This window comes from Biomphalaria glabrata, chromosome 4 (genome assembly GCF_947242115.1).
Source record: "Biomphalaria glabrata chromosome 4, xgBioGlab47.1, whole genome shotgun sequence".
NCBI lineage: Eukaryota > Metazoa > Mollusca > Gastropoda > Planorbidae > Biomphalaria > Biomphalaria glabrata.
This window is the reverse complement of record NC_074714.1, coordinates 923,732-944,669: the sequence shown is the minus strand read 5'-3', so window position 1 is coordinate 944,669 and position 20,938 is coordinate 923,732. Positions and strand designations below refer to the sequence as shown.

The 20,938-nt window shown below is 37.7% G+C and overlaps 1 protein-coding gene across 1 annotated transcript in view; it reads right to left on the bottom strand.

Annotated features, from left to right (window-relative positions):
• LOC129925651 (uncharacterized) overlaps positions 1-16,999 on the bottom strand; it is a 54,295-nt gene extending 37,296 nt beyond the window's left edge. The window contains exons 1-3 of the mRNA XM_056025417.1: positions 16,833-16,999; positions 15,853-15,933; positions 15,565-15,730 (exon numbers count right to left, since the gene is read on the bottom strand). Of these exons, the coding sequence (XP_055881392.1) occupies positions 15,565-15,730; positions 15,853-15,876 (190 nt within the window). The 5' untranslated portion in view covers positions 15,877-15,933; positions 16,833-16,999. The remainder of the gene's footprint in view (positions 1-15,564; positions 15,731-15,852; positions 15,934-16,832) is intronic.
• Between the last annotated feature and the right edge of the window lie 3,939 nt (positions 17,000-20,938).

Genomic DNA, 20,938 nt, shown 5'->3' with positions numbered 1-20,938 from the left:
TCGGTGAACTAACAAAGAAAGTGAACGACGAGATCAGTATTGACCAAGGTAACTCACCGTACCTTGCCCTTCCCCTTTACGAGCCTGACGGTGATCCTAACAGTAACTGATGTAATACGGAGCCGGCGCTGGCGAAGCTCCGAACAGGGAAAGGTGATTACATCACACCTAGTTCTGCCGTGAAAACTACGATAGTACGTGTCGGCGCGTGTTGAAAGGTACGGAAGAAGAAAAGGTAAAAATAGCCACCAGTACGGTAGAAGAGAAAAACTGTCTCCATAGAAGAATGTAAATAGCCTACTAGTGGATTAATGAAAAGAGAGGGGGAAGCGGTAGGTGGAATCACTACCCACCCCCAACAACACATTGTTAAACAAATTTAGTGTAAAAGAGGAGCCAGTTTTCTTTTCTTGATCAGGTTACACTCGACCTATATCCCCCCCCCCCAATCTTGTAGCTGGACCATCCATAGTCACACTCAAAGAATTTTTTCAGAAAAAAAAATCGCGAAACGTGAATGAAATCTCCAGCAGAACTCTAAGGCTCTACGTCCTCTCCCCTAGCTCTAATTGTAAGTCTCTACTACGTCCTCTCCCCTAGCTCTAATTGTAAGTCTCTACTACGAGTCAAGGTTTAGTCACAACTATTTAGATGTACTTGTTAGATGACATATGTTAGAAGACCGTTATGTCTTCCCTCTGTTGACATAATGGAAACGTTATTTCTAGTCTCATGGGTCGTCTATGAAGGACAATAGCGCCGTAGGAGCTATGTGAATTTAACTTATTTGTTGATTTTGATATGAATACAGGTGATACAGGAAAGTTTATTATTCATTGCATATTTTAGGCATTAATTTTTTTGCTTTTCTATTTCAATTGAAGCCACATTATTCACTTCGCATTGGGCCGCCCTATTCGTTTTACCTCCTATTATGTAAGGCAGGCTCTGCTTGTAGACAATAGACTCCACTCAGCACTTTAAGGGTTAAACTTCCGTTTAGATTACTTCCGTTTAGATTACTTTCGATTCCGCGAGGAGTGTGGTGTCTTCGTTTCCTTTTTTAAGGAGTGTTTTTTTTTTTTTTGCATTTTTTTTTCTTTTTCTACTATGTCTATAAAGACATTTTTGATTGAACGCAAGGATCTGGACGGTGGCTTGGTCCACCCACCAGGCACTCTGCTACTAAAAACTTCCGGATAGGGAGCAGTCAGAGCTTCGATGGCGTCCATCGTCGCCGCCTTGAGGCTCGGGCCGGAGGAGGTGGGTTCCCTGAATCGCTTTGAAGACCCCTTCCTATGGTTCCTCCCGACTAGTTATGGGAGATTTCAATCATCTTTCGTTGGCTCAACACTTGTCAACATATACTCAATATGTTAATTGTCCCACACGGCACGATAAAACCTTGGACATGTGTTATAGCAACATAGAAGTGGCCTACACATCTCGATCGTTATTTCCCCTTGGAGAGTCGGACCACACAATCCATCTTACACCAACGTACAAACCGGTTTTAAAAACAACAAAACCCGAAGTACGGTCCATCCAGTCACGGTCTGACGACGCTGTTTTACAGCTACAAAGTTGTCTGGAGCAAAACAGATTGGGGCATGTTTGTATACAACTGCCCAGTCAAATGAACTTACCACAACTGTTAATTCGTACATCCAGTTCTGTGAAAGCATGATTGTACCAAAGAAGAAAATTAAAACATTCAGTAATAATAGACCCTGGATTACCAACATTGAAAATTAACATTCTGTCGTCATCGAGAAGTACATAGAAGTCTATTTATAAAGCGCTGGTTATGTGTATGTGTTTTTCGTGTGTGAATGTCGTTCGTATGTGCATCTATATTGTGCATCTATATTGTTGTATAGTAGTTACGCTGAGGTTGTCAATTGTAGTCAAACTGAATTTCCATTTGATTGGATCAATAAAAGTTATCTTATCTTATCTTATACTTTCTTTGTCTATTCTCTTTATACTTTCTTACTCTATTCTCATAATACTAATATATATATATATATAAGAGACGGCTTATCTTGATTAGAGAACTGCTGTTCGCCGACGATACTGCACTCATGTCTCATTCACAAGAAGGATTGCAGAGGCTTGTGAATGCACTGGCAGCTGCTTGTCAAGAGTTTGGCCTCACAATCAGCCTCTCCAAGACTGAAATCCTGGCACAAGGTGTTGCAGAAATACCAGTGATACACATTGGAAATCATACACTTGCGGTGGTGCAGGAATTAACATACTTGGGAACAACAATAGCAAGCAACCTAGATATAGACACTGAGCTGACAAAAAGAATAAGGAAGGCTTCTGCAGCAATGGCAAAACTCTCCAAGCGTGTGTGGGAAAATACCCAATTGACCACGGCAACAAAAATCCTTGTCTACAATGCCTGCGTTCTGAGCACACTTCTTTATGGCAGTGAGAGCTGGGCAACTTACATGCGTCAAGAACACAGATTAAATAGCTTCCACCTACGCTGCCTGCGACGCATACTGTGCATCTTCTGGAGGGATCTAAAAAAGGACTGGGTCAATTTTAGTGTGGTAAATGTGTAATTAAACATGTTAAAGAAAATGAAATTAAGAAACAGTAAAAGAAGGATGTATAAATGGTAGAGACCATCCTCCTGTTTAGCGAGACCTCTACCGGCCTTTTTTGTTCACTCAAAAAAAAAACACATCAGTAGTACGATAGTTTGTTAGTCGGAAAAAATTGGTCCGTTCTGCCGTAAAAAGGAGGTAGACCATAGAATCACGTTGGTGAAGAGGCATTAAATTGTTTTATTCAAAAGAACCTAGTGAATCAGTGGCGTAGCTAGCCCACCACTGGAGGGATCCTCCAAATGAGAGCCCGAAATTTGTTTTTAGATTAAATATTATTATTATAGCTTTATATAGCGCTACTTTCATGCTTATAGCATGAAACCCTAACGCTTTTGGTCCAATCTCATTTGTGGACCAGTGAGGGGAGGGGGGCGCTCAGTAAACACAACTCTGCCCGAGTCGGGTGTCGAACCTCGAGCCCCCTTTTACGGTTAGCCAAGCCAAGCCAAGTTCAAGCGTACTTGGCCTCTCGACCACGCTTCCCATTATCTCATATCATGATGTCGAATGTCAAAATGAAGGAGCTGCCAGGGCTCCCAAACCCTAGATACGCCAATGTTGTGAATCAATCTTGTCGCTTAGATAGAAAAGTTCTATTTAGAAGATGAAAAGACGTAGCTTAAATTGATATTTTAATTTTTTAATTTTTTTTTTTACATTTTAATAATAGCGCTTTTACTCAGATATAATTATAAGACTTCTCTTCGAGTCCGAAGATTAGTGGGGAATGCATATTTCCCGTGGCTAAGCAGCCCCAGCTGTGACCTACATATTTTGCCACATCTAGCGTAGGCTTAACCGTTGTCCACCGGTGTTCGATTTAGATTTTCTTTTCGCCGTCTACATCTGTCCTCGGCAGTGGATTTTCGTTTGGTCTCAAATGTGTATCCCGTAAAACACAATTCAAATGCAACCATTTTTGAGTTTGTTTTTCCAAGAATGGCGCCTTTTTATTTCCTCTTTGTAAGCAGTAACGTCTAGGATATTTGTATCGACAAAAAATATAACAAGGCCAAAATAAATATATACAACTAGATTACATTAGTAGATGTATATTTTCGGGAATAGACAGACAGACAGACAGACAGACAGAAAGAAAGATAGATAGATAAATAGATAGATAGATAGATAGATAGATAGATAGATAGATAGATAGATAGATAGATAGATAGATAGATAGATAGATAGATAGATAGATGGACGGACGGACAGACGGACGGAGGGACAGACAGACAGACAGACAGATAGATAGATATATAGATAGATAGATAGATAGATAGATAGATAGATAGATAGATAGATAGATAGATAGATAGATAGATAGATAGATTTGTTTGTTTGCTTTTGCCAAGATATAATCTTACCCACTTTTAGGTAGCCAAGCGCTTTAACATCCGGTCGCCATGCCTCGATATGTAGATCTAGATTTAGTTTATTTGTGCATGAATTAGTAAACAGATGTCAAACCTATACCTTGGAATAATGTAGAGTTTCTTTTTTTTTTCCACAGCAAATTGGTATACTAACTTTTTATTGGTAGACCGAACGCTATGCTGTCACAAAAATTTGAACTAAAGGATTTATCCAACAGTCATACCAACTTAACGGCCATGCGTGACAGCAGGAGTGGATGTCATGTTAATATGCATGACTAAATGCATAACGCGTAGTACGTAATCATCTTCTTTTTTTTTTGAAGTAACGTCTGTATTATATAAGATAAGAAGATAAGAATGCCTTGGATGGGTTCGTCTTTCTTATGCTGTCTGCTGCTGTAGCTGTAGGGTGGGGGGGGGGGATGTCATCGTCCATTCCGCAGGAGGCAACAGAGAAGTCGTCTGTAGGTGTCATCCTGAGACTATACTAGGTGGACAGATCACAGAGTGCTTGAAACTTGCCAGTCAAGGGCATAGAGAAATATGTAAGAAGATTTTCTAAATTATGTTTTGAAATGTAAACTTTATTTAAGATAAGATAAGATACGATACGGACCTGCCATTGAAAGAAGTTCTAAGGCAAAAGATAGAGAGGAATGGAGAAAGACGTCGACGACGGTCCATTAGACTTAGGGATAGATAAAGTTAAAGATAAGATAATGTTTATTAATCCAATCAAATGGAAATTCAGTTTGACTACAATTGAACACCTCAGCGTAACTACTGTAATAATAACTATAATATAGATGCAAATACAAACAACACTCACGCACGAAAGAATTATTACACACTCAAAAAAACAGGCTCTATTTATATATATATATATATATATATATATATATATATATATATATATATATATATATATATATATATAGGTTCTACTTCTTTGTACTTCTGAATCACGACAGCTCCTAATACAAGTATTTCAAGCAGATTTTATCTGATAATTTATATTGATGGCTAGGAATATATTTATTTCAAAACATGTTATTTTTTTTGAGGACATATTTAGTCATATATTAAGAAACAAACATTAATAGCAAAATTGTTTGAAGGGGCGCGGTGGCTGAGTGATTAAGCGCTTGACTTCCGAACGTGTGGTTCTGAGTTCCAATCTCGGCGAAGACAGAGATTTTCAGTTTCAGGATGTTTTTCCATTCAACTATAATGACTGTAGTTGGAGAAAGTAAAGGCGGTTTATCATTGTGCTGGCCACATGACACCATGCTCATGTTAGAGACAGATGACATTAACATCATCCGCCCCATAGATCTTGTGCTGGCCACATGACACCCTGCTCATGTTAGAGACAGATGACATCCGCCCCATAGATCTTGTGCTGGCCACATGACACCCTGCTCATGTTAGAGACAGATGACATCCGCCCCATAGATCTTGTGCTGGCCACATGACACCCTGCTCAAGTTAGAGACAGATGACATCCGCCCCATAGATCTTGTGCTGGCCACATGACACCCTGCTCATGTTAGAGACAAATGACATCTGCCCCATAGATCTTGTGCTGGCCACATGACACCCTGCTCATGTTAGAGACAAATGACATCTGCCCCATAGATCTTATGCTGGCCACATGACACCCTGCTCATGTTAGAGACAAATGACATCTGCCCCATAGATCTTGTGCTGACCACATGACACCCTGCTCATGTTAGAGACAGATGACATCCGCCCCATAGATCTTGTGCTGGCCACATGACACCATGCTCATGTTAGAGACAGATGACATTAACATCATCCGCCCCATAGATCTTGTGCTGGCCACATGACACCATGCTCATGTTAGAGACAGATGACATTAACATCATCCGCCCCATAGATCTTGTGCTGGCCACATGACACCATGCTCATGTTAGAGACAGATGACATTAACATCATCCGCCCCATAGATCTTGTGCTGGCCACATGACACCATGCTCATGTTAGAGACAGATGACATTAACATCATCCGCCCCATAGATCTTGTGCTGGCCACATGACACCCTGCTCATGTTAGAGACAGATGACATCCGCCCCATAGATCTTGTGCTGGCCACATGACACCATGCTCATGTTAGAGACAGATGACATCCGCCCCATAGATCTTGTGCTGGCCACATGACACCCTGCTCATGTTAGAGACAGATGACATCATCCGCCCCATAGATCTTGTGCAGGCCACATGACACTCTGCTCATGTTAGAGACAGATGACATCATCCGCCCCATAGATCTTGTGCTGGCCACATGACACCCTGCTCATGTTAGAGACAGATGACATCATCCGCCCCATAGATCTTGTGCTGGCCACATGACACCCTGCTCAAGTTAGAGACAGATGACATCCGCCCCATAGATCTTGTGCTGGCCACATGACACCCTGCTCAAGTTAGAGACAGATGACATCATCCGCCCCATAGATCTTGTGCTGGCCACATGACACCCTGCTCAAGTTAGAGACAGGTGACATCCGCCCCATAGATCTTGTGCTGGCCACATGACACCATGCTCATGTTAGAGACAGATGACATTAACATTATCCGCCCCATAGATCTTGTGCTGGCCACATGACACCCTGCTGAAGTTACAGACAGATGACATCCGCCCCATAGATCTTGTGCTGGCCACATGACACCCTGCTCAAGTTAGAGACAGATGACATCCGCCCCATAGATCTTGTGCTGGCCACATGACACCCTGCTCAAGTTAGAGACAGATGACATCCGCCCCATTGATCTTGTGCTGGCCACATGACACCATGCTCAAGTCAGAGACAGATGACATTAACATCATCCGCCCCATAGATCTTGTGCTGGCCACATGACACCCTGCTCAAGTTAGAGACAGATGACATCCGCCCCATAGATCTTGTGCTGGCCACATGACACCCTGCTCAAGTTAGAGACAGATGACATCCGCCCCATTGATCTTGTGCTGGCCACATGACACCATGCTCAAGTCAGAGACAGATGACATTAACATCATCCGCCCCATAGATCTTGTGCTGGCCACATGACACCATGCTCATGTTAGAGACAGATGACATTAACATCATCCGCCCCATAGATCGCAAGATTTGAAAGGGGAAACTTATTGTTTAAACACGAAATACAATAATAAGATAAGAGAATCACTCACACACGCGCAGTGCTTTTGTTTTTTGTTAAAGTCTTCTTCTCTTTGTTTACGTCGTTCATTGGACATTTCCATAAAAAGGCGATACAACTATATGCGGCTATTTTTTGGTGTCTCCGTTGTATAAAAACTAAGGACGCATTGATACGGTTGTTTTATTTAAAGGTTAGGCCTATATGATTTTTTCTTTACACACTGTAGCACTGTAGAGTTGAATTTTCGATGCTCGTCCCTTGATAGCACAGAAGGCTCAAAAGTAAAGTAGCAATCATACACTGAACCATAATCTTCAAATACAAAAACAAAATTTAATAAAATACTCAGAAAGACACAAAGATAAAGGCACATTCCTCGTCCCATATGCTAGGACAAATTTGTACAAACACTCCTTCTTCCCTAGTGCTATTAGAGCATGGAATGGGTTGCCTGAGCTAGCCAGGAAATCCAGTGACTTGGCAGAATTTAAAGTCATTGGTTAATATGCATGACTAAATGCATGACGCGTAGGACGTAATCATCTTCTTTTTTTTAACGTCTGTATTATATAAGATAAGATAAGGGAGAAAGTCTTTTTTTTTTAAATCCAATTATGAAATACAAACCTTATCTAAGGGAAAGAATGCCACCTTGCAAGCATATCTCTCGTTAATGTAAAAATTATTTTTCTTATTCGATATCAAACAAAATAATTAATTACCTATATTCAAATGACTAATTGTTTAATTTTGTTTTTGATTTATTTTTTATTAGGTACAATAAATAATGGTTTAAATTTTCAACTTGATTCGAGAACGGGCGAGGTAGAAATAACATGTTCAATAACCTAAGGGGACGAAATTCTGCATATTTAGCCGTATCTGTGACTACTGATGGAATTAATTTCTCTTGTTAGTTTCAAACAAAATAATTATTTACAAGTAATTAATAGACTAATCGGATTATGTTGTTGTTGTTTTTTTTTAGCTGATTCGTGTCTTGTCTTTGCCAAAGAATAATCGTGCAAAGTTTCAACTTGTTCCGAGAATGGATGCTGGAGAAACAAGGGGCACAAACTTTTTACCAGACAGACAGGTGGACAGACAATGTAAGTTGATATACGCTTTGTAAAAATGGCAACTGACTAGTGTATTAAAGGAGATTTGATACGAAGATCAACTGTCACGCATTGAGCTATTGTTAAAATTATAACTCAATTCTTTTTACTTATCTTATAAATTACTGACGTTACTTCATTAAGAAATATAATTACGTCTGAATAGCCAAGTATGTTAATCAAAGACTAAAAATTCCTTTAAGTTGTTGGTTTTCCTAGCTGATTTAGACAACCCAATACATGCACTAAAAGCACCGAAAAGAAGGAGCACTTGTACGAATTTGTCCTAGCATATGAAATAAGAAATGTGTCTATGTCTTTGTTTCTGAGTTTTGTGTTTCTCTGTATTCTTACCTCATGTCATATATGTTCTCCTGAATTGTCTGAATTTAGTAATATTTTTTAGTAGGGTAACTCTACTCAAGTGTGAATATTCGTTTGTTATAAATGGTTACAAGGAGGGTTGCCTGGTGGTGCGGTATGTGCGTTCGGTCGTCTCGATGTTCCTCGGTTCAAACCCTGCCCGCTGCCATCCCCCGTCGCCCTGCGGGATGTTTGGACTAGGAAGTAAATCATCTTCAACATCCAAAACAAGTAAAACAATTTACAAACAAACATTTTACAAACAAACATTTTACAAACAAACATTTTACAGACAATTTAGAAACAAACATTTTAGAAATAAACATTTTACAGTCATTTTACAAACAAACAATATACAAACAAACATATTACAAACAAACATATTACAAACAAACATTTTACAGACATTTTACAAACAAGCATTTTACAAACAAACATTTTAGAAACATTTTTAGAAACAAACATTTTAGAAACAAACATTTTAAAAACAAACATTTAACAAACAAACATTTTACAAATCTCAAGGCTCAATTTTGCTTCAGTTTCTTTTCTTATTCTTTTGTTAGCAACAGTGAATTCATTGTTAGTGTCACTGGCGTAGCTGGGAATCTGCCGTTCTTTGGGGGCCCTGGAGTTACTTCTTTGGTGGCCCCTGCATTTTGAGTAATATTTAATATTTAGTGTAAAAAAAAACAAACCCACTCATTTAGGGGCCACCGACATGTGGCCCCACCCTAGCTACGCCTCTGGTTATTGTTTAGTTTATCGTGAAAATCACCATTTGCTAGTACAGCAGAAGATTATAAGCCATCGCAACTAACCGTGTCGAAAGCCTTGGTGAGATCCACAAAGGCAGCATATATATTTAAGTTCCGCTCTCTGCATTTTCTTGTAACTGTCGCAAAACATCCAAAAATACCGGCTCTAAAAAAGTCACATTGGTTCTCCACTAAAAAAATGGGTTAGGCGGTCAAGCAAATCTCATGGAAAACTCATGCAAAGAGCTTTCATGCTACTGATTGAAGTGTGATGCCTCTATAGTTGGAGCAGTTAGACTTGTCACTCCTTTTGTATATGAGTTTCAAGTTTCTCAAATGGTGAATCATCGAGCTCCTCTCCTATAGCTTTTTTTTTTGGAATATTTACCACGGATCCCTCCGATACAAACCATTTGTCACCAAATAGCAAGCCATAGTGTTCTGTCCAGCAATTTTGTGTATCCGTCTTGCTAGTTAAAAGAGTGGAATCATCGGAAGATTTTAGCGGCGACGTAGTGTGGTTACAGTCTGGTAAGATGAGAGCTATAGGCACATAGAAGCGACACGTGGAAAGAGCGTGTGTCACCAGTGTTAGCATAAACCCGGATAGTTCAACTTTAAGCCACCATTTACTTGTATGCCCGGACCTTTGACTGCGGAGTGTTACAAAAAGCTTTATAGAGAGATATGGCTGCATCCAGTTGTGCTTTTTCTTTAGCAGTTCTTGAATTTCTTCCTTGTTCTCCTCACACCAGTCTCTATTGGGTTTAATGGGTTAGGCTGACACGTCACGTGGTAACGTTTTTAGCTGGCTCTAGTTACTAACTGGATCATCTTCCCTAGGGCTTTCTGTGATCAACCTCTAGTAGCCCCCTTAATTTCTCTTGTATTTTTGTCATCCTTGAGAATGTGTTGCGCTCATATGCGCTGCCCATTGTAGCCATTCGACAATAAGCAGTAATGTGCATATACTTGGGATGTTTCGTAGCACGCTTCACGGGCAAAAATAAGCGATTGAATCTCGTTTTTTTTTAAATATATATGATTCATCCCTTTATAAAAAAGACTTAATTACATCTATTCTTAGGTTTCAAATTATCATTCTTCCCTAGTTCTATTAGAGCATGGAATGGGTTGCCTGAGCCAGCCAGGAAAACCAGTGACTTGGTAGAATTTAAGTCATTGGTTAACAATCATGACTAAATGCATGACGCGTAGGACGTAGGACGTAATCATCTCTTTTTTTGAAGTAAGGTCTGCATTATATAAGATAAGTAAAATCCGAAGTAGATGGGTAAAGTTGGTTGTTGTGCTGGCCACATGACATCCTCGTTAATTAGCTATCAGCCATAGAAGCAGATTACTTTTAGATCATTTATATCCCATAAATCGCAAGGTCTGAAAAGGTATCAATATATTGATATTACATTTAAATACGTAAAATTACATCTATGAGATCTTAGGAAATGTGCATAGCTATTGTTATTGTTGCAATTGACTTTCAAAAAACTATAAATAATTTTAACTCCCGTTTATTTTTTATAAAACGAATGATGACAAAAATGACAAAATAAATAAATTAGCGTTTGTCTTATATTATTCTATAAAAGAGAGGTTACTTCAAAAGAGAAGATAATTAGATCTACGTCCGGAAACTCAAAATTGGAACCAGTGAAATCTGCCCATGTGGAGTATCACCAGAAAATGCCGACCACGTCCTCCAAAACTGCTCTCTTTACCAAGAGGCCCGTATAAGTCATTGGCCCCAAATCACCCCAATAGAAAGGAAACTATATGGAGCTGATTTGGAAACCACTGCGCAGTTCATTTCATGTATTGGTCTACTCATCTGAACACTCCAACATAATGAGAACGAAGAAGAAGATCTACGTCCAACGTGTTTAATGTGCCATTCTAGTCATACGTGTTAATAAGTGACTTAAACTCTGCTAATTCGTTGGTTTTCTTGCTTATTCAGGCAACCCATTTCATTCTCTAATGGCACTACTTTACTCCACTAAAAAAAAAACTAAGTCCATCTGGAATAACCTGCCCAGTGTACAGCTGAATATTCCGGGCTAACATAGGTTTCAACAGCCACACGAGGAAGCACAAAACCCCAGTGCAACGCCCCCAGACACCTGGATGACAAAAGTGGTCATCATGGAACAACGATGGACAAACTATATGATATATGATTTAGATCTCTTGTATGGCCAACTAAGCGAAGGAAAGCACTCGCAAGGTGGTCAAAGAAAGCGCTTTAGGGACACCCTCAAAGCTTCTCTGAAGGCGTTCAGCATAGACCCAGGCACCTGGGAGACAGAGGCACATGACAGAGCATCATGGCGTCGCGCTGTGAAAACTGGCGCACAGGTGGCTGAGGAAAAAAGAACAATGCTGGCAGAAGAAAAACGCCAGTAAAGAAAAGCAAGGCCCACGACACTAGCTCCAGTTGGAATAACCTGCCCAGTGTGCGGCCTAACATTCCGGGCTCACATAGGTCTCTCCAGCCACATGAGGAGGCATAAAACCCCAGTGCAAAGCCCTCAGCCCCCTGGATGACAAAGTGGTCATCATCGAACCACGATGGACGAACTATATATATATATGATTTAGATCTAGTCGACATAACGCCATAACTTAATTTTTCGTTTTATTCAAGTCCTTTTTATAAGTAGCATAAAGTTTTTCTTTTCTTCTTCAAATAAAATTGTTATTTAATGAGACCTTAATCCTAATTATACCTAGACAGCGCATATAATTTAATTTATATATCTTATTTTAGTATTTAATACGTACAAATAAAAATAAATAAATAAAATCAGCTGTCGTTGACGCGAAAAATTAAATTATAAACAATTACACCTCTCAACGATTTTCTTTACATGATTGATCCCTTTCCAAATAATTCTTTAATCGTCTCTTTTCAAAAAGATCACTGATTAGTCTAGGTCTAGTTAGTAAACTAAGATCCACCATGACAGTCTAATAACTAGGGGTATTCGATGGGAAGTTTTACCCAAATTACTGGGCCACGGTTGTGGCCACTGATGTTGTGGACTACCTATAATATTCTAAGAATACGTTTTTTAATTGAATTCTAGACTAGACCTACGTCTAACTTACAGTGATGCCTTCAAACTTCAATCAGATTACACTAGACTACAGACATTATACTCAATATAAATATACTGATACTCAGTGATAGTATGTGAGAAAACTGTCTAAGATCAGACAGTATGATAATGAGTATGGAGACAGACTGTGCAATGCTCAGAATGCTGGTAAGACCCTTACTAATACTAATAGCAAAAGGACTGAGCCAGCCCTATTAATCCAGATTATAAATAATTCATGAATATGGAGGTAAATAATTAACAAAATAATTTTTCTTTCAAATCTAGCCATGATTAATGATAATGTTTTAAAAGGTCTCCGGTTCGAATCCCAGTAAAGGCTGGGATTTTGGATTTCAGATCTTTAGGTCATTCCACCCTTTGGGTTGGAAGACATGAAGCGACAGTTTCTGCATACTAAGCTGATCCGCCATTTTGTTTGTAAGTTTACATTAGTAGCCTTACTCTGGCTATACTGACTATAGTAAATCTAGATGTAATACAATTGGGTTTAAGTTTCCAAAACACAATCTCTACTTTGACCTTTTTAGTGCATTCATTTAAACAAAATGCCTAGCTACTGCTGCATAAAAGGGTGCTAAAAAAACTCATATATGTCAATAAACAAGAAAGGAATGAGATTTTTTAGCATTCCTAGACGACCTAGGCCTAGAACTTGGCTAGGCTCTAGGGATGAAGAGATTACTTCAAAAAGAGATTACTTCGAAAAGACTTGGCTGTTGTCCTGGGGAGGTTTGGACTACGAAGGAACTTCCAAAATGTAAAAAATTTTACAGTACAATTTAGTGGATTTAATTATAATAAGATAAAGTAGATAGATCTATATTAACTAGATGATACAATAGTTTGTCCATCATGGCTGAGGGCTTTACACTGGGGTTTAGTGCTTCCTCATGTGACTGGTGAAACATATGTCCACCTATGTTAGTCTGGAATGCTAGTTATACTATATTCTAGTATAAAGACTAGATTTTATATCACTATGCTCCAACAATAGTGTATCACTTACTCCTATGGCTAAAGTCAAAAGTAAATGCTACAGATCTAGATTATATATCTTAACATATAGGATTTATAGGTAAATCTTCTCAGGCTACATTTAGTAGATCTACTGATCTAAATAGTAATTTTAAAAAACAACAAATAAAGTAACATGTAGGTCAAATACAAGTTGTAAGTTAGAAATCTAATCAAGATTCGTATCTAGAAGGTTTTTTCATGGTCTAGATCTAAGACTTAAAACTGTATCTAGAATCTAGAGCTAGATCTAATAATTAATACAAGTCTAGATTATAAACATGCATCTAGATCGTGATAGTATTATAAATAGCCTGTAATTGGTCTAGATCTAGTATAGAGCTTGAGTCGATATAAATAGATTCTACATAATAGTATACTCTAAACATACATACTAGATCCACACACATAGATTGTGACATAGTACTCGACTCTCAAGCTCTAGCTAGATTGACTAGAATCTTTCAATCTAGATTAGATTTAGATTTAACTTTTTAGAAATGATTTCCACAGGGGATGGAAATGGGCAGGGTTTAAACCCAGAACCATCTGTAAGTCTGAACAGTCCATTGCGCAAAATGCATGACCAGGCAGATATCTTGATTTGAATTACTAACTAAGATAATTTAAAAAAAAAAAAAAATAGTTCTTGGCATCCATTGTTATTCAAACAGTTACATAGAACAGGTATTGATCTAGAAATAAAATGTTTTTTTTAATAAACAAGTTAACTTTAAAGACCTTACGATCTATAAGGCAGATGATGTAAAGGTCACCTGTTTCTGTAAACTAGGTTAACGAGGATGTCTTGTCCAGCACAATGACCAACCACCTTACTTTTCCCCAACTAATGTCAAATACCATTTAAATCTGGTTGGACTTAGAGGTATCCCAAAATTCAAATTACCAGTCTTCAACGAGATTGGTCGTACCAGGTTCCACTAAGGGTCTCTTGAATGAATAGATCTACAATTTTCATACTAATAGATAAGATAATAATAATTAATATATATATATATATATATATATATAATTTAAGACTAAGACTAAGACTGCTTTATTGATCCTTACGGAAATTTGTTGTGATTACAAGGACTCGTTTCTCATATAAAGACAACACAACAGAAAAATACACATAAATACAACAGACAACATAAAGAGTTCATTCAGCGACTACACACAGGTATCTTGGTGCATTTAATTTAACTACTATAATTATGAATGTACTAAAAATATATTTTTTAACACACATTAATTCAAATATTCTAGGTAAACCTGCCTATGTATTAGCTGATATGTTCAAAATTCATCCCACAACTGCATCTAAGATATTCATATACTGTTTTGGATGTTATGTATGTCAACATGTCCGATTTGATTTTCTGGCCCAATAAGGAGAGTCTCAGGCCCAAAGAAATTATTAGTACTTATGGCAGGAAGGTGACAGTAATAAATGACTGTTTTGAAATTTTCATTGAAAGACCTAGCAGCATTAAAGCACAGGCACAAACCTATTCTTCCTGTAAAAAAATATTTGTAAAATGTTTTACATGTTTCGGATGTTCCTTCAGAGTTGAAGATAGTTTACTTCCTAGTCCAAACCTCCCGCAGGACGACGGGGGATGGGAGCGGGTAGGGTTTAACCCTCGACCGTCGATAAATCCGAACAACAGTCCAGCGGTCAAACTGCACGACCAGGCAGCCATCCTATAAGCACAACATAGTAAAATATTTGATTGGAACAAAACTCAAGGTGTTGCTTTTCTCATTACTTTCAATAAATGAATTAAAAATATTTATACTAAGCTTTATAGTTTCTTTGGATTTAATAGCCTTTAAATTTTTATTTTTAGAAGTGATGTTGTTCACAAGAGAATCAAATTTAACTTTTTGTTTTTTAATGAGGTGAAGTCAATCTCAGAAACCTTAGTTGGCAAAACTTTTTTAAGCTCTGATGGATTTATCCAGTAAGATGACAACCTGTAACTAACTGTCTTACTCTCTTTTAGTCTGGTGTTGGCTTCCAGCATAAATAAAGTGGCTGCCACATGAGTGCAGGACTCTCCAAGTCCAACTGTACAAGAACAGTGGGCTGATAGAATAATACCATCTCGACTTATCCAGGGCTGCAGTACCTTTTCTGCTAACCACTGAGAGTGAAGAACCTAATGAAAAGAAAAAAAAATAATTAAAAATACCTGTTCATATCAAGACATTGGTCTCATATACATGTAAATACAATCAATATCAAGATATTTAGTATAATATAACAATATTTATTACTTACCTTTGCTAGTGGTTTAAAAGCCATAATATCTTGAACCCAACCATCTAGGAACTGGTTGTAAGCTGCTAAACTCTTGTAAGCCTGTAGACATTTTCAAAAGTAAAAATAGCGATAACATTTTAGTAATAGATGTAGAGCTCTTGTATAATGAAAAGAAAAAAAAATAATAAAAAATACCTGTTCATATCAAGACATTGGTTGGACTTCGAAGCGTCCTAAAAATATAGAAATTAAAAACCCAAGTCTACACCAAAAATTCAATCGAGACTAGTCAAGTGCTTCAGCCGCAACAACCAAAAGGTTTGGGCTAAGGTTTAATTAGCTTTAAATTTTAAAGAGCATTTGAAAGTTGTAAAAGAAACACAGATCTAGTATCAGATCTAGGACCATTAGATTTATCAAGTTACTAGACCCGATGAGCCTAGTCCTAGAATAAACTTTAAAAAGTCTTCAGGCCTAGTCTTAGATCTAAACTGGATAGTAAAGTTTTCTTTGGTTTAGAAGTTAGATCTGATCTAGATAATACTATTATCTAATAATAAGTAACTATTATCTGTAACCATAGTCCATATATATATTTATAAGTTATCTCTAATGTAATAAATTATAATACTAATATGTAATATATATATATATATATATATATACATATATATATATATATATATATAATATTATAGATCTATTTTGGTGGTCTCTCAAGATAGCTTGCGGCTACCTATGGAGGGGGCTTGTGGTTCGACATTCGACTTGTGCAGAGATGTGTTTAATGAGCACCTAAAGGCAGCACTGAAAACCTTCCAGATACCCCTCCTAATAGATCTATACAGCCATAGATCTAGATCTAGAATACTAGACCTTGAAGGCTTGAGTAAAGAGTAGATCTCTATCACAATCTATGAATGTTGTATATATGTCTAGATATGCTAACTTAAATCTAGATCTAATCTAGGTCTAACAATAAAATTGATTCGGAATACCTTGAATTCATCCTTTGTGATTGTGTAGGCACTTTCAGTAGAACAAGATTATAAGTGAAGAGATCTGGATAACACAAGGAGGGCAGCAAATCATTTTCTTTATTATGATGGCTTGCTTTCAAAGTGTAAGGATCAATATTATTTATTTCTGTAATTTCCTGACTATATCTTTCTTTGCTCGACTTATCCATGGTAAGTGCCTAATAGCGTGTGTTGACTGTGCATAGAAACCAGATTTTTACCAACAATATGTGTGCCGTGCCCTGATCACATGACTATGTCTACCAACCTAAAGGTACCTGATGTGATGGGGAAGGTAAAAGCGGGTGGTTGTTGTGCTGACAACCTCATTAACCATGGGCCACAGAAACAGATGACCTTTACATCCTCAGCCCCATAGATTGTAAGGTCTGAAAGGGGAACTGTCATGTATCAGTTTTAGAACCACTGTAATATTTGGTGACTAGTAGTCACTTAACTATCCCGTGCGGTTTTCAGCACGAGATTTGGTTTGGTTGGGGACTGACCATGAGGTGGACACGTCAGTTGTTTTATGTCTCTTGTAGATGGAGGAGCGTTATTATCTCCTTAGGTATATTGTATGAGCACTGAGTAATTATTATGTAGTATGCTGTTCTTTTCATTGGATTATTATTATTATTGATCATAGTTTGTGATGGCTTATGATGCCAATAACCTTTGTGAATTATTATATGAATAAAACCATGTCTGCTACCAGTGTGTTTATCAGTAATTCTAAATGTTGTTGTTGGAGACTCTAATTTACTAGTGTTGTTACGCACTTGCAAATCTAGTGCGTCTAATAAAGTACACAGTTAAGAAGAGCATTATAGCTGTACCAGAAGAGGTACCTACAACAAACACGACATTCGCGTCATCACGCCTTGGACAACAATACCAGGCTGTGACAGGAACTTTACTTTGATTTACTTTAGTGGAAAAAAAAAGTTTCTTCTTCCATTTTTTATTCATTAAACACTGTTTTCTTGTGTTCTTTTCACTCAAAGAACTATAGGACTACTTTTAGCCTAATCAATTTGATGGAGGCATGGTGGCTGAGTGGTAAAGCTCTTGGCTTCCATGCTGGGGGTCCCAGCTATGAATCCTGGTCAAAACTGGGATTTCTAATTTCTGGATGTTTGGGCGCCTCTGAGTCCACCCAGCTCTAATGGGTACCTGACATTGGTTGGGGAAAAGTAAAGGTGATTGGTCGTTGTGCTGGCCACATGACACCCTTGTAAATCATAGGCCACAGATACAGATGACCTTAACACTATTCCTGGCTAACCTATGTTTGTTATAACATGTTATAACAGTTTTATTCTAGCTACACTTTTACTTTTTTAATCTGTTTGATATAGTTATATTCAAACTCATTTATGCTTTCACTCATACTAACCTTTATAGATTGTTATGATTGCCCAATCCATGGTTCAACAAATTTAAAGATCTTACATGGCAGTATGATTAAAATGACAGTCTTTAAAGTCAACTAAAAAAAAAGTGAAATTGAAAAAGATATAAAATGGAAATATTAATTGGGAGCAAATCACAACATTTTGAAATAGAAATGTACCAGCTACATCATGCTAGATGCAATGGATACCAAGTCACAACATTTTGAAATAGAAATGTACCAGCTACATCACGTTAGATGCAGTGGATACCAAGTCACAACATTTTGAAATAGAAAAGTACCAGCTACATCATGCTAGATGCAGTGGATACCAAGTCACAACATTTTGAAATAGAAAAGTACCAGCTACATCATGCTAGATGCAGTGGATACCAAGTCACAACATTTTGAAATAGAAATGTACCAGCTACATCATGCTAGATGCAGTGGATACCAAGTCACAACATTTTGAAATAGAAATGTACCAGCTACATCATGCTAGATGCAGTGGATACCAAGTCACAACATTTTGAAATAGAAATGTACCAGCTACATCATGCTAGATGCAGTGGATACCAAGTCACAACATTTTGAAATAGAAATGTACCAGCTACATCATGCTAGATGCAGTGGATACCAAGTCACAACATTTTGAAATAGAAATGTACCAGCTACATCATGCTAGATGCAGTGGATACCAAGTCACAACATTTTGAAATAGAAATGTACCAGCTACATCAAGGTGTATGCAGTGGATACCAAGTCACAACATTTTGAAATAGAAATGTACCAGCTACATCATGCTAGATGCAGTGGATACCAAGTCACAACATTTTGAAATAGAAATGTACCAGCTACATCAAGGTGTATGCAGTGGATACCAAGTCACAACATTTTGAAATAGAAATGCACCACCTACATCACGCTAGATGCAGTGGATACCAAATCACAACATTTTGAAATAGAAATGTACCAGCTACATCAAGGTGTATGCAGTGGATACCAAGTCACAACATTTTGAAATAGAAATGTACCAGCTACATCACGCTAGATGCAGTGGATACCAAGTCACAACATTTTGAAATAGAAATGTACCAGCTACAACACACTAGATGCAGTGGATACCAAATCACATCAGTGTAACTGGCAACTCAGATGTAGACTTCTTGGACAACCAGGGAAGGCTAACACCAACCACCTAGCAGGCTGTGAGCTTCCATAAGCAAATTACATTTTGAAATAGAAATGTACCAGCTACATCATGCTAGATGCAGTGGATACCAAGTCACAACATTTTGAAATAGAAATGTACCAGCTACATCATGCTAGATGCAGTGGATACCAAGTCACAACATTTTGAAATAGAAATGTACCAGCTACATCAAGGTGTATGCAGTGGATACCAAGTCACAACATTTTGAAATAGAAATGTACCAGCTACATCATGCTAGATGCAGTGGATACCAAGTCACAACATTTTGAAATAGAAATGTACCAGCTACATCAAGGTGTATGCAGTGGATACCAAGTCACAACATTTTGAAATAGAAATGCACCACCTACATCACGCTAGATGCAGTGGATACCAAATCACAACATTTTGAAATAGAAATGTACCAGCTACATCAAGGTGTATGCAGTGGATACCAAGTCACAACATTTTGAAATAGAAATGTACCAGCTACATCACGCTAGATGCAGTGGATACCAAGTCACAACATTTTGAAATAGAAATGTACCAGCTACAACACACTAGATGCAGTGGATACCAAATCACATCAGTGTAACTGGCAACTCAGATGTAGACTTCTTGGACAACCAGGGAAGGCTAACACCAACCACCTAGCAGGCTGTGAGCTTCCATAAGCAAATTACATTTTGAAAAAGAAATGTACCAGCTACATCACTATAGAACACAGTGATACATCATATGATTCAGCAGTCAATTCTTCAGAAAATAGACAAAGTAAAAAAGTAAAAAAAAAAACTAACTCCAAACAATAAAAACAACAACCTTCAAAGCAATGGAAGAGATCATTTATTCCCTGGTTTCTCTGGACAAAATAAGAGAAATAATAATCCTTACCCAGTTTACTAAAATGAAAACCTAAGAGAGCTACCCACTCAAAACTTAAACCCACAAGTCTGGCACTCAAAACTAACTGAAAAGACCTCATTTCATACAAGAATCTCAAAGAAACACCACTTATAAAATATAATTTATGAATCAGTTAAACAGTGCAATGACTCTCTTCCCTGGGACCTAAGCTCTCTTTCTGCTGTAAGAGACAGTATTGAAAACATAACCAAAAAATCTTATCACAATCAGAAAGATCTCAAGAAAATGGTGAATATTTTTCTACAAATCTAATAAACCAATAACTAGTGGGTCAATTATACAGATGAATCATCTTAAGAATCCACCAGTAACGGAGGAGCTGTCTTATTTAATAAATGGCTCAATTGAGAAAAATTAGAAAATTTAATTGCCACTGGCGATCTCTCATGCACACTTTCTAATGAATAAACATTTCTTTCTGATGTTTAAAAAAATCTGATGCCTCCTCTATCAAAAAGGTCAGGACAGCTCTTATAAATCTCAACAATAATAGCAAGAAAACTGTTCTCCAATGGATCCCAGCACACTTTCAAATAGAGGAGAAGAAAAAGCTGACACTGCCCAAATGGG